Consider the following 15,476-nt stretch of genomic DNA (forward strand, 5'->3'; position numbering starts at 1 on the left):
GAAATAATCGCTCGGAAATGTATGGGACATTTCAGAGGTAAACTTTTGTATGGGCTTTGTCAGTCCCGGTATCTATCGTCCTTGATATTAGGCAAGTCAATGTGCACCTCTAACGACTCTTACGCAGTGGCCATTGAGGCCAATCAATTAAAGGTGAGGAAACAGTCTCAGCTGTTGCCATTAGATTTGGTGAAAATAACATTGATCGCGTTGGATATGGTAAGTATGGTTAAGAAACTAAAGCCTGACCAGAAATATAAATAACTATTGTCAGGCAGGAGTGCGCTGTTATTCTGATGTATGGAGTGACAGTTCAGTATAGTATGATGACTATGAAGAAAATAGTTTTAATGAAATTCCGCTACATGGCGCGTAGTCATATATTTCTGGTCATGCTTTACATGTGTATAAAATAAAACAAAACTTATGAATCTTATGATATAATCTTTCCAGTAATTGCCTATGGGAAAATAACATTGTAGTTACCACTGGTAACAACTTAGTGGTAACTCTGACTAGTGGAATAACCCTTATTTTATAACGATATTTCACTAACGAATGTACCAAAATATGATTGACTTTTACACTGAAGCTATAATTATGATAGAGTACACATAATCTTGATACACATTTAATAATATTTTTCTATTTTATTTTCGAGATCTTCTAAACAAGCCCGTAAATTCTCTTCGGGAACTTGTTCTAACTTTTTTCTTATAACGACTGCAACTATATTACGCTTGCATGAACAAGGGCACATCGCGTCCGGTTCCGGTTCACTATAAATGGATTGCATGGGTTGTGCTCTCTCAAGGACTGCATCTTGGTCCTTAAAAACATTTAAAAACATATCACTATTACAAATTCACACAGATTAAGTAACACACATATTTATACAAATTAGTGCAGATTATATTTTATACAGCTTTCTCACACTATAAGCACTTACATCCAACTCAAGGTCATCAGAATCGCTTGGATATGGGGTAGTTTTTCTCTATATATATTTTTTTGAAGGCTAGATCTTCATCATCTATGTCAAAGCTTTTATCTGCAATAAAAATATCTTATTTATTTTGCATAATGTACTTACATTTCTAGAAAATTATTACAATAAGTTACAAGCTTTTGAGAATTGGGCCCTTGGTGTATCTACATGGAATACACAACTGTAGTTGGCGAGTGTATTAGTGTCTACACTGTCTACAGACGACCAAACCGACCAAGGTCCAACAAGTACGGGATTGTAAGAGCGGGAGAGCTACGTCAACCGGGGTGGCTTTAGGAAAATTTGGGGTTACTTTGATGGTATTTGAACGGCTTTAAAATTAACATCATTCATTATTTACTGAAACTGTTCATGTAATTAGTAGATAGATAATAGATCAATAAATATTCTTGTAAATCTACCATAGAAAATCGCGAATTTACTTACAGTATGACTTTAAAACTAAATTTTCAAAGTCACCCCTGCGTTTTAAAGCCACCCCGGTTGACCGTATAAGGCTTTCTCATTTTTTTACAAATAACTGCGTCCCTAATTGACATAATTATGTCGGTACGGTCGCCTGTAAGTACCTACTTTAGGAGTGACACCGAATAGGGCTTGTATTGTAATCCGGATATATCCGCTGATTTTGAAATTCGGATAATTTGCACGTTAAAATCCGGATAAAACGAATAATTCGAATATTGTGAATGACAGAAATACCATTGCAATTTTTAAGAAGCTTATTTGGAAAACAAATTTTAAAGTAAAATTAACACATTTACGATATTAAAGCGATTTATATCAAAAATTACTCCTTGAGTGGCACTACTACCTTATTTAATAATAGTCATACTAGTTATGAAAAAGAAAGCTGCACTTTTGGATGGAAGCAAGTCGCTTTGCATGGTGATAGTAGACATCATAGTAAACGATTTTTTCCGAGGATATCGAAATTTCATCCCTTAAGAAGCCGAGCGTAGCGAGGTGTTTTATGAAAATGAAAAAAATTCTATCTTTTTATTGTATCGTCCGATTTTGACAAAACGTATCTCAAATGAAAGGTATTAATTTGTGTAATTAAAAAAAAATACAAAGAAAAAAATTTAAAATAAAAGTAAGAAAAAAATAAAAAAAGTAAATTTCCGTCTCGCACTGAATAACTTCAAAGAATGACAGACAAAATGTACAATGTCGATATACAAGTTTTTTTTAATCGAAGACAGATAAATTTTTAGTTGAAAACTGAAGACCGCATCGAAATCAGATCAGCATTTTTTAAGATACAAGTTGCCAAAGTTGGGAAAGATCGCTTTATATGGCCACTTTGAAATTCCTTTGCCAGAAAGTCAGAAATAATATGTTTTTCGGACACAGAAAAATACATAGTAACAGTACACATCAAAATAAAATTAAAAATTCCGAGGATATTATAATTTCATCCCTTAGAACGACGAGCGTAGCGAGGTCGGTTACGAAAACCGAAAAAAAATCTCATTTTTTTGTACGTCGTCCGATTTTGACAAAACATGTTTCATTTGAAAGGTATTACTTTATGTAACTTAAAAAAAATATTGAAAAAAATTGGAAAAAAAATGTAAGATTTAAAAAAAAAACCTTAATTTTCGTATCACACTGAATAACCGCAAAAAACGGTAGACACGGTGTATAATTTCGATATATGATTTTTTTAAATTAAAGACAAATAAATGTATGATTATAAACTAAAAACCGAATCGAAATCGAATCAGTAGTTTTTAAGATGCAATTTGTCAAAGTTGGCTTAGTTTGTTTATATGGTCGCTTATAAATTCCTTAGCCAAAAAGTCAGAAACATTATATTTTTCTCACAGTTAAAAGTATGCATAGGTAATAGACATCATAATAAACATTTTTTTACGAGGATATAAAAAATTCATCCCTTGGAAAGCCGAGCGTAGCGATGTCTGTTACGAAAAACAAAAAAAAGGCAGTTTTTTTTATTGGATCGTCTTTGTAAGGGTTTCTAAGGAATGAAATTTTTATATCCTTGTAAAAAAATGTTTATAATGATGTCTATTACCTATGCATACTTTTAACTGTAAGAAAAATATAATGTTTCTGACTTTCTGGCTAAGGAATTTATATTATAACTATTATAAGCGACCATATAAACAAACTAAGCCAACTTTGACAACTTGCATCTTAAAAACTACTGATTCGATTTCGATTCGGTTTTTAGTTTATAATCATGCATTTATTTGTCTTTAATTTAAAAAATCATATATCGAAATTATACACCGTGTCTACCGTTTTTTGCAGTGTGATACGAAAATTAAGGTTTTTTTTTAAATCTTACATTTTTTTCCAATTTTTTTCAATATTTTTTTTAAGTTACATAAAGCAATACCTTTCAAATGAAACATGTTTTGTCAAAATCGGACGACGTACAAAAAAATGAGATTTTTTTTCGGTTTTCGTAACCGACCTCGCTACGCTCGTCGTTCTAAGGGATGAAATTATAATATCCTCGGAATTTTTAATTTTAGTTTGATGTGTACTGTTACTATGTATTTTTCTGTGTCAGAAAAACATGTTATTTCTGACTTTCTGGCAAAGGAATTTCAAAGTGGCCATATAAAGCGATCTTTCCCAACTTTGGCAACTTATATCTTAAAAAATGCTGATCTGATTTCGATGCGGTCTTCAGTTTTCAACTAAAAATTTATCTGTCTTCGATTAAAAAAAACTTGTATATCGACATTGTACATTTTGTCTGTCATTCTTTGAAGTTATTCAATGCGAGACGGAAATTTACTTTTTTTATTTTTTTCTTACTTTTCTTTTAAATTTTTTTCTTTGTATTTTTTTTAAATTACACAAATTAATACCTTTCATTTGAGATACGTTTTGTCAAAATCGGACGATACAATAAAAAGATAGAATTTTTTTCATTTTCATAAAACACCTCGCTACGCTCGGCTTCCTAAGAGATGAAATTTCGATATCCTCGGAAAAAATCGTTTACTATAATGTCTACTATCACCATGCAAAGCGGCTTGCTTCCATCCAAAAGTGCAGCTTTTGGCCAAAAATTCTCCATAACAAGTATGACTATAAGTAAATAAATAATAAACAAAAATATTGGGGGACATCTTACATAGATCAACCTAGCCCCAAACTAAGCAAAGCTTGTACTATGGGTGCTAGGCGACGATACGAATACATACTTATATAGATAAATACATACTTATATACACAGAAAACATCCAAGACTCAGGAACAAATATCTATGCTCATCACACAAATAAATGCCCTTACCGGGATTCGAATCCGCCGGGACCGCGGCTTAGCAGGCAGGGTTTTTTTCATGAATATTTGTGGATAATCTCATGTAAATGTATATCAATTTAACTCAATCAATCAAGTGACACTGAGTACCGTATCAAACGCTGCACTTTCATTATTGTTAGCATCCGAATACATTATAAATAAATTGCAAACAGAACTAAAACTGTTCAAATTTTCTGACAAAAAGAAGTCTTCTATGTATCCCGCGGCGGAAGACCTGTTTAGTATTGAACTGCAGAACAAGATGAAGTAGTTAAGCAGATACGCTTTTACATTTTATCCTTTCAAAATAGGTTGCAAGTGTTGCAACACCAAAACTTTTTCGCTGTATACGTAACGTAAGGCCCTCTGCAGGCCTAGCACGTGATGGCCGCAAGAGTATGTCGCCGCGAGATAGACTACCCGTCCTTATGTCATTAATACAATTAGACAAAGACGTGTCATCTATCTCGCGGCGACATACTCTCGCGGCCATCATATGCTAGGCCTACTGGCTAAGAACGTCTACCCGAGAGTCCCAAGTGTAACTGGAATGGAGTCACGAAGTCATCAAAGATAAGAGGTGAAAATTATTAGAGAGAAAGATCATTCAGCCTTGTTATTTAACAAAGCTAAATGGTGTTTGTAATATGTCATAGTTCTTTTTGCATTTGAATAAATCGGCAATGAAAACCTCGTAAATGCAATCTGATATTTAAACAAGGAGTAGGTAGGTAATACCTTTTTTAGGTAATATTCGATCTAAACGATCACAACATGACGTTTTGCCTCATATGGCAATCAGATTATGTCTCTAGCATTAAAATTCATTAATATCAAATATTAGTCAAAATTACATAAAAATAAAATCATATATCTTATGGGCAACTGAAGTCATTTCATAAAAACCGGCCAAGAGCGTGTCGGGCCACGCTCAGTGTAGGGTTCCGTAGTTTTCCGTATTTTTCTCAAAAACTACTGAACCTATCAAGTTCAAAACAATTTTCCTAGAAAGTCTTTATAAAGTTCTACTTTTGTGATTTTTTTCATATTTTTTAAATATATGGTTCAAAAGTTAGAGGGGGGGGGGACGCACTTTTTTTTTCCTTTAAGAGCGATTATTTCCGAAAATATTAATATTATCAAAAAACGATCTAAGTAAACCCTTATTCATTTTTAAATACCTATCCAACGATGTATCACACGTTGGGGTTGGAATGAAAAAAAAAATCTGCCCCCACTTTACATGTAGGGGTGGTACCCTAATAAAACATTTTTTTCCATTTTTTATTTTTGCACTTTGTTGGCGTGATTGATATACATATTGCTACCAAATTTCAGCTTTCTAGTGCTTACGGTTACTGAGATTATCCGCGGACGGACGGACGGACGGACGGACAGACAGACATGGCGAAGCTATAAGGGTTCCTAGTTGACTACGGAACCCTAAAAAAGGCAAGAATGAAATAACTAAGTAACCTAACCTAACATTAAGGTTACGAACAACAGCTCAAGCCTGATTATAAAATAACAATTTCCTACGACGTGTTTTTCGTATCGTAGTACATAATTATGTTACTAATTATGAGATTTATTAAATAAAATAAAAAATATTCGAAATATCCATTTTATCCGAATATCCGGATTTTCAAATATCGAGTCGAATCATCCGGATTTCGAATTGGACGGATAATTGCAAGCCCTAACACCGAACCACCGGGCAGAGTTTCAGTATTTAGGTTTATGAAGGTTTAGTATAGGTAAGTACTTACTCAGTGGCTCATTCTGTGCATCGATCAAGTCATAAATATCATCATTAGTGCCCCTTTCACTCGCAGCAGTATAAGAACATTGGATGAATTGGGATTCTTCGAGTTCTGGGACACGGGAGTGTTGAATACTAAAAACAATTTATTTTTGTGACTAATTGCACATTTCACATCTTTCATTGTAACGTTTTTAGACTAAGGGCCCGTTGCATCAACCACATTTGACACACACATCATCGTCACGCAGCAGACGCCTATGGAACTGTCCATACAATAAAATTTAACGAATGCTTTAACGGTGACAGACGGTTTGGTGCAACTGACCCTAAAGGTCCATTGTTGATAGTAGCTGATGTAATTTCTATGGTAAATATCTGGGCGACCGAGCTTCGCTCGGTTCTATTTTAATATATCACGTCTTTAGATAAAAAAAAAACTCTTATAAATACAAAAACAAAAAAAAGACAAAAAACAAAAACTTAATTTCTGACCGGGATTCGAAACCCTGACACCTACGATCTATCTGCGTACATTAGACCGACCTCGTGCGACTGAGCTAAGCGGAATCGATGCGCGCGCGGCGAAATTAAGGACCATATTTTACGTTTACAAATGCGAAAGAAAAACTCATGAAAACTCGAAAATTCGCGTTTTCCGGGATCTAAGGCTACGCTAGATCGATTTTTCACCCCCGAAAACCACCACAAAACAAATTTCAGCGAAATCGTTAGAGCGGTTTCCAAGATCGTCGGTATATATAAATAAATAAATAAATAAATAAATAAATAAATAAATAAATAAATAAATAAATAAATATACAAGAATTGCTCGTTTAAAAGTATAAGATAAAACTACCAACAGTACCAACGACACAATTAATGGGAAAGTAGTGTATATTGTACACACGCACACGCACACGCACACGCACACGCACACGCACACGCACACGCACACGCACACGCACACGCACACGCACACGCACACGCACACGCACACGCACACGCACACGCACACGCACACGCACACGCACACGCACACGCACACGCACACGCACACGCACACGCACACGCACACGCACACGCACACGCACACGCACACGCACACGCACACACACACACACACACACACACACACACACACACACACACACACACACACACACCTGAGATGACCGTACCAAGGTCAAATAAGGACGCTCGCTCTTGCTAATAGCGGCGTCCCGTCCTTATTTGACCTTGGACTGTACGATTGCCTGTAAATAAATACTTAAGCGTCGTGACATTACTTAAATTTTAAAATCGGTAAAATTGAAAGCACTAAGTTAAAAAAAAAAACTTACTTCATTGTGGTTGTGGTGCAGAATGTTTTCGACGTATTTGTTTCGTTCGACGCCACGTTTACTCACCGCTAGTCTCAAATCAAACTAAAGTTACTAAAGTGATGGCCGTGGCCGACACCGCTTGCACTGTTCGTTCAAATTCTTGGAAATAGAAAAACCGAAATAATTTCGTTCCTGCGAACTGTTCTTTAAAGAACGTATCATTTAATTCCGTTCCCGCGAACTGTTCTTTAAAGAACGTATCATTTAATTCTGTTCTTCGGAACAGTTCTCACTCATAAACGTTCGTTCACTGAACGAAAAAGAATACCGGTTAATGGAACCAGAAACGCTAAAGTAAAGTTCTCGGGTCAACGTACGGAACCGTTCCGAAAAAAATACCGGTATCCGATCCCTGATCGTGGCATTTACCATGGCGCGCAATTTGTCAATTCTAGCCTTTGATAACATGGCAATACGAACCCAGGCATGCGTCCTCCTGAATGCCAAGATCTATAACAACTTCTGCGCTCCCGCTCCGGGACTTATGATACCAACTACATACGTACCTATATATATATTCGCCCTGTAGCATTCATCAATTACGTTATACACGGTGTAACCATGAGTAACCCGAAAGATTTTAACCACGCGTTCCTGAAGTGAAAAGAAGGAATAAAATGTGATAAGAGTTTAGGTGAATTTCGCAAAAGTTATAGTTTTTTCGAGTGTATTTTCATTTTAAAAGTAATATTCTTTACACCATCGCCCTACGCGACAACATTTTGTGCCTTTCTGCAGAAATGTCCTGCCCCGCACAGCTAAACTGTGGATTTAATTATTGTCGCCTGCGGTATTTCCGGACCGATACAACCTTCAAACCTTCAAGAAAAGAGCGTACACACACCAAAAAAATACTTTTAATATTTTTTTTCTCTTTTTGCAATGTGTTACTTGACACTTTTTAACATTTATCAATAAGGATATTTAGATTATGCCCCATAATGTCATCATTGCCATCAAAAAGCATTTTGTCGTAAGAAATAATAATAAATAGTTTTTTTTAATGGTAATACATAACTCTGAAATCTGAAAGTAGGTGAAATCCAGCAAAGTGTATACTTATGACATTTTACTCTTGAATTGTGATCAGGCAGGCAAGTATGGTCGCGCTATTTGTAAGTGCGATAGGGACGACCCGATGTATTATCGTTTATAGCGCGACCACGATTGCCTGGCAGGAATACGCTGTTAAAATTATTCAGTTTCCTCATGTTACACCGTGTATAATGATGACTACCAAGTAAGTATTGCTACGATAGTTGTTATTAACCTAAAATATTCACGAATGAAATGTTGACCGGGCTTGAATTAAGAGTAGACTACTTGTACTTAGTGAAAATAAGAAAATAAATAAAATAATAATATTATAATATTCTAATGAACACAAGTTAAATTATAATCTATTGAAAATATTTCAACTTGTGCTGTCTTAAAGTAGTCACACTACTATGTATATAAATTAAAACCGAAATAAATTACACATATGAAAGAAAAAGTGACCAAGTCCTCTGGTGCCTGAGGCTGGAATCGAACCAGCGTACTTTCCAATCGCGGGAAATGCCTCTTTATCCGCTCGGCCACCCAGGTCACAGCTGTCGAGGTCGAAATTATCTCTCATATGAGTAATCTATACAAGGACTCGTAGCGCCCTCTGTCCATCCCTAGGGCAGAACGGTATGGCTCTTGCGCGGTACGGTCTTGGTGCGGTACGCTGGTTCGATTCCAGCCTCAGGCACCAGAGGACTTGGTCACTTTTTCTTTCATATGTGTAATTTATTTCGGTTTTAGTATTATATCATAATATCCCATAAAATACATAAATGTGAAATTAGAGCCAAGTTCAATAATATGATACATGCCTTGGTTGTTCACTTCAACGAAAAAAGAAGTGATATCGTATTATTGAACTTGGCTCTCATTTCACATTTATGTTTTTGATGGGAAATCATTACTTTTTGTAGGTATTTTAAGGCTACGGGAATGCTTATTACTATTCACTAAGTTTACTGGAAAATCTAGGACTACTAGCGCCATCTTGTAAACCCCGGTTGAACTAAACATGTTTTGCTGAACATATCACTTTTCGAAAATTATAAAAAATTATCAATTTCTGATTTTTTCTGTGTTCACCTACTTACCTATTTTCATGCCAAATTTAAATATTTTCTAGGTCATCTGGAACTGGGTTAGAGTTTATGTCTACAGGTATAATATTTATATGATAAAAATTACGATTTTTGGACGTTATTATCTAAACAACCGTTTGAGATGTGTTTATGAGATTTATAGAACATACTTATGTATCTCGCAAGTGTCAATATATGAGCCAAATTTGACACCTCCAGGTGGCTCCAAATGGTTCGTGTAATATTACACACGGTGCTGCTCACCAGTTTTTTTAATTTAACTTGGCTTGACACGCTGCCGCGTGTCTAGATGCAATATTTTTTTCACCAAAACACGTCTGCGAGTGATGTTTTTAAGCTTAGACTAAATTTAAAAGTGGGAATAGGAAATGGAAAACAGCTATGGATCTAAATTATTGTTTCAAAGAAAGCATATCGAAAATCCAATGCGTCATGTCATAAAACCATACTCCAACATGCCATAAGTTTCATCGCCAGTAAAGTGCAAATCTCATTCAATAAAATATGTTCTCCTGACTTCCGAAGCATAGGCTGGAAAATTCAACTGACGTCGTGTTTTGTGCGCTTGTTTGGCGATTGTGTGGCGACCTTATTTCCGCATGCCAGTCTATTTGAAGTCAGGTCATGAGATAATTCTCATATTGGTTTTACAGTTTGGACAGCTTTCTCGTCACTATTTTTACCAAAGAGCTAATTAAAAACGTATGAATCTCCCTGATTACTATTACCCTTATAAGCGGTCAAAATTAGGTCTAAGCTGTGGAATACACGAATACAATTCAAATAATTAACTAGGCATCAATTATTTATATGTCTTATATGACTTTACTGGTGTTGCCTGAGTAAGATTTTCTGATGGTGTGCACATCTGGTCCTCTCCTGCAGCAGTTACTTCGACTTTGGTCCATTGACCCTGTAAAATAACCCGTAAAAATAACTTATAACATAACTATTTATTAATTTTGTGGCAAAGATTCTATGAGGCACAGAGGGGCCATTTTGACTTTACTAATCAATTTTTTTTCATCGATACCAATATTTATTTATTTATTTAATCTTTATTGCACAAAGAAAATACAATTGTACACAATGCGGACTTAATGCTATAAGGCATTCTCTACCAGTCAACATTCGGGCAAAACAGAGAAATTGTAGGCGGTGCAACATTAAATTATATTAAGAACAAAATAGTTATTTGCAGAATATTATTAAGCTAACCTAATAAACATACTTACACACAGATAACAATATACATACATACAATATATTTAAACATAAAAAATACATACATACATATGACATCAGATGAAACTTACAAAAATGAAATACTAAGGATTTGTCATTCTACCAGCAAAGTACTTAACCAGCAAAGTACTCAATTTACATTTTTAAATATAGTGTCTATAAGTACCTACTGGTCACAAACGACACACGTGTTCAGTGGACAAAATACACTGAAATAAAACCAGTTTAAAACCAAAAAGTATTGTTAGAATCGGCGTGACGCTTAAAAAACATTACTAATTACACGTGCCTAAAATATGTATGGGTAAGTATATGTAAATATATTTTGATTTAAAGTGTTAAAACATGATTAGATGCAATAAAACTCACAAGACAATTCGAGAGTATCGTGACTCAAATATCATTTTGACATCAATATGTGTCGCTTAACTTCAGATTCAGGTAAATTCATTCTTCTTTAAGGTTGATTAGGTATAAAAAAAGTATTGTATGTTGTAGAATGTTTATTTATTTATTTATTTACCATGAAAGGTAATCAAACTTATAACAGAATGGATTTACCCAGGTTAGAAGTTAAGCGTGACACATATATATATTAGTGTGTAACAAATCAGTGAAGTGTGGACCAACCGTCTCATTCCGCTTCAGTACCGTGACCGGGGCCACCGGAGGGCAGTTTCCGAAACCCTCACATTTTGTGTTCCCCCTTTGTATCGGATGTTTTACGTCCACTTCATAACGCGGGGCTTCATCCCTGGTACAATATATTCAGTCAAACTGAAGTACTCATACTAGTAAATTTAACAGTTCATAAAGGTACAGTCGAGTTCATAAATATGTGTACATTTCTTCACCTACTTCACTAACTCTATACAATAAGGTGAAAAAATTTACACATATTTATGAACTCAACTGTACAGGGTAGCTACCGAACCGAGTTTAGAACACGTTAATCGATAGCAATAGCTATTAGCGTAATATGGAGATAGTTATCCACGCTCCTAAAGGACTGTTTACTAGAACCAAATAATTTCCGTGATGTTATCGCTATCGAGTGTCGTGTCAAAAGCTCATGGAATCTACAAACATCGAATCATTCTCAATAACGATGACGCGTAAATTGTTAAATCACCAATCTATGCCATGACAAGCTAACACTCGAGTGTACGTGCGCGCATATTGAAAAATGTGTATGTGTACAAAACGCGAGAATTTAAGTAGGTATGTAGATCATTACATTATTTTCCATTGATATCTTACCGTACTGACGAGGTACACAACTGAATTCCGGATGACTTATTATCTCGAAAGTAATCTCTTGAAGCAGAACCTGCACAACATTCAAACTATAAAATAAGAAGGCTACTTGACTCTTCTTTAAAGTTTGTCTTATATTATTACTTACTGTCCAATTAACCGAAAAAAATGACATTATATTTTATTGTGACTTAAAAACCGCAAAAAATATTTTTAAAGAACACTTTTACGTAATCAGGCAACATCAGCCATGTCGTCTATAGATTTTCTGTGAATGAAGTCATTCAGTGCGAAAACAACACCTTCTGACACTTTAAGTACGAGGCATAAAGGTCATTATGTCAGTGATTGATCTGACATGAATTCTATGACGTCACTACACGGCCGACAGCGTTTTCGGTGGCCAAAATAAAAAAAAATACTCGCATTTTTAAATTAAAAATACCTAGTCATCGTACACATTTAATACCCTAAATAATTAAATATTGGTTTCTTATGTCAAATATTACAGAAGACAAGCATTTCTTGTACTAAATTAGATATGAGTCTAGTAGCCTATTGTCACATTTAGTTTAGTTTTTTTTTTTATAACAAGAAACTAACAACTATTTTACATAGAACAGTTTTTTTACAAGACAACAAGGTAGTTTAAATCAGTCTTGAAATCATTTCAGGAACCCATACTCAGGGCTTTACTGACAAGTAACAAACAGACTGCTCTTATTTAGTAGGTAATTAATTTAGTCCTGGTTTTCAGTCATTATAAGAAACCCCCGACTCCTTATGAGCTTGAGCTTGAGTCAACAAATGTAGTATTTGCACAGCTAAAGCGAATATAAATAAAGAAAGATCTAAGTAGATGTAAAATTAATGTTACGAGTTACCTGAAGCCAAACTGTGGGATTCATTAGTCGGAAAATGTAAGTCTCCGAATCTGCAAACACGTTAGATTAGAGTCGGTCAACCGAAAAAAAACGTCTATTTACATATCTTGCATCTGTATTGTTACTATTTTATGTATGAAAACGCTTTGATTTTTTTTAATTCGCTTCTAAAATAATTCTCTAATTCAATAACTAGACGTAGCATTAATGAAAAGAACACTTTAAGTTTACACTCGTATTACTCTAAGATCAAAGCAGCTTTAGATTTTATGTTTTTAAAGTAGACATGATAAATATGCACCGACTTACCTATCATAGCGCATAGGTGAAGTATCAGACACAGAATTACGAACACGTTCTCTAGACCGAGTTCCTGAAATAAACACTTATATTATATCTAAATACGTTTATTTAAAACTACATAGTTACTTATATAAACGATACTGCATAATTATGTTGTGGTGATTATAGTTTAGAAGTATTGGGTGAGGATAATTACCTACCAGATTCTCATGCCTACCTTACCTACTTACAACATTTGACTATAATAGTGGTTTATGATCTTAAAAACATGCAAAATTATTACAAATTATAAGTATAAATCAATTAAAACCTCAAACCATCAATTAAAATTTTGAAATAACCCCAGACACATTGGACCGATTTACATCAAACATGGCTAAGAACACTCCCGACTAACTCATCAGCTTTCAATACCTACAGAAAAACTAAATCTAAATCGGTTAATCTGTTCGGGAGCTACGATGCCACAGATATACACACACAGACAGACAGACAGACTAACAGACAGACCAACATACAGACATACAGACAGACAGACGAGACAGACACGTCAAACTTATAACACCCCGTCGTTTTTGCGTCGGGGGTTAAATAGCAATCACAAATCAATTGTGACGTTGGCTAGGTACTCTATGATTTAACACACGCACTATACTATTACACTATAATTAAGTAGGTTGCAGTTTTAAAATGGTACAGTACTTGAGAAGTTGCACCACCGTGCCTCCGATTCTCCGGCGGCAATGCTCGTTTCACTGAATTTGGACCTGTGATGAATATAATCCTTGACAATTATGTTAATTGTTATAAATATTTAGGCCATTGAAATAAAGTAATGTTAAAGTTTTATCTTACAGAGCATCCAATTCCAGTGCTAACATCTTGAGTTAGTAGGTAGACCTGATGGATTTAACTAATGATCGCTACAATTTATCAAATTTCCTCGAACATTTAGATATAAATAAGTACCAAATAAAATATAATTGTTTGTGACTTTGACAATATTTTGACGTTTTTGATCATAGACAAAAATAGATAATTTGCTACAGCTATACTACAGCTGAAAAATCGGTATCAACCACGGTATCAACACTAACCTAGCTGCCTGCGGCGCCATCAAGAATATTATATACCATGGATTTTGCGTGCCGACCAATGAGTTGAAGCCAGGTTCATTCACCTTTACTCCTATGTTCTATCTCTTTCCGACACTGTGATGTATTGCCAGATTAGTTACTAAAAAAAACGTATAAAACATTCTTCAATCAAATTGACTTACTTTTCTTTGTATTATACGAAAAAAAACTCAATTAAAAACCTTATTTCTCCGGTATTTACCTCCTGCGTACTATGGGAACACTAATAATAAAAAAATATGCCCGATATGTCAGAATTGTCAAAAGTCATTCACCGATTCAGATATTTATTTTGCGAAATAAACGTTTTTCGACGATTTACTTAAGTTCTGCGCTATGTATTGCATAGTGAACCATTGTGGAAGTAAATGGAAACCGAAATCCGACGTAAAATTTCACAAGTAAGTACTTATTTTACCAAAATGTTCATAAACCTCGCTGGCAATAAATTTTCTGCTATTTTGCTTGTAATCTTGGTTAGTTCTTATCATTATATTGTTTTCATTGTCTCAAATTATATCAAAATTCCCACGAATAGGTTTAGAACGATAAATATGACCTTTAAAGAAAAATAATGCTATGTGTGGTTTTACGACTAGGGTGACCAATCTTTTTCTTGCATGGTATTTACTCTTATTGAATGGAGCTAAATCTATCAACTTGGTACGGTTTCTATGTTCATAGTTCATATCACAGTATAATAATACCAACTTTATTGTTTATGTCTTTACAATTAACATGAATAATATTAAACTTTTCAGTGTTCCAAAAGATGAAGGAAGGAGGCAGCGTTGGCTGTCGATTGTACCGATAAAAGGAAATGTTTCAGAGCGTTCGACAATTTGCAGATTTGCACTTTAAGCCTGAAGATTATGACACAGAAAGAAATTTTAAAAATCGGTCCAGTAACGACGGAGATATCGTGGCATAAACATTAAATTGAGATACATATATAATATATATATATACATGCGAAGAGAATTGAAATACGTACGAATTGAGAACCACCTTCCTTGAGATTTGGGGCGGCGCTTAAAAATAAAGATACTGTTTTAAA

General features: G+C 34.7%; 1 protein-coding gene across 3 annotated transcripts in view; it reads right to left on the reverse strand.

Moving 5' to 3' along the window:
- Positions 1-14,261, reverse strand: part of LOC125241867 — a 34,640-nt gene extending 20,379 nt beyond the window's left edge. For all 3 annotated transcript variants that reach the window (XM_048150549.1, XM_048150548.1, XM_048150550.1), the window contains exons 1-7: positions 14,139-14,261; positions 13,986-14,050; positions 13,290-13,353; positions 12,981-13,030; positions 12,100-12,169; positions 11,470-11,593; positions 10,424-10,507 (exon numbers count right to left, since the gene is read on the reverse strand). In XM_048150549.1, the coding sequence (XP_048006506.1) occupies positions 10,424-10,507; positions 11,470-11,593; positions 12,100-12,169; positions 12,981-13,030; positions 13,290-13,353; positions 13,986-14,050; positions 14,139-14,164 (483 nt within the window). In that variant the 5' untranslated portion in view covers positions 14,165-14,261. The remainder of the gene's footprint in view (positions 1-10,423; positions 10,508-11,469; positions 11,594-12,099; positions 12,170-12,980; positions 13,031-13,289; positions 13,354-13,985; positions 14,051-14,138) is intronic.
- Positions 14,262-15,476: the final 1,215 nt, after the last annotated feature.

This window comes from Leguminivora glycinivorella, chromosome Z, assembly GCF_023078275.1.
Source record: "Leguminivora glycinivorella isolate SPB_JAAS2020 chromosome Z, LegGlyc_1.1, whole genome shotgun sequence".
In the NCBI taxonomy this organism is placed as follows: Eukaryota; Metazoa; Arthropoda; class Insecta; order Lepidoptera; family Tortricidae; genus Leguminivora; species Leguminivora glycinivorella.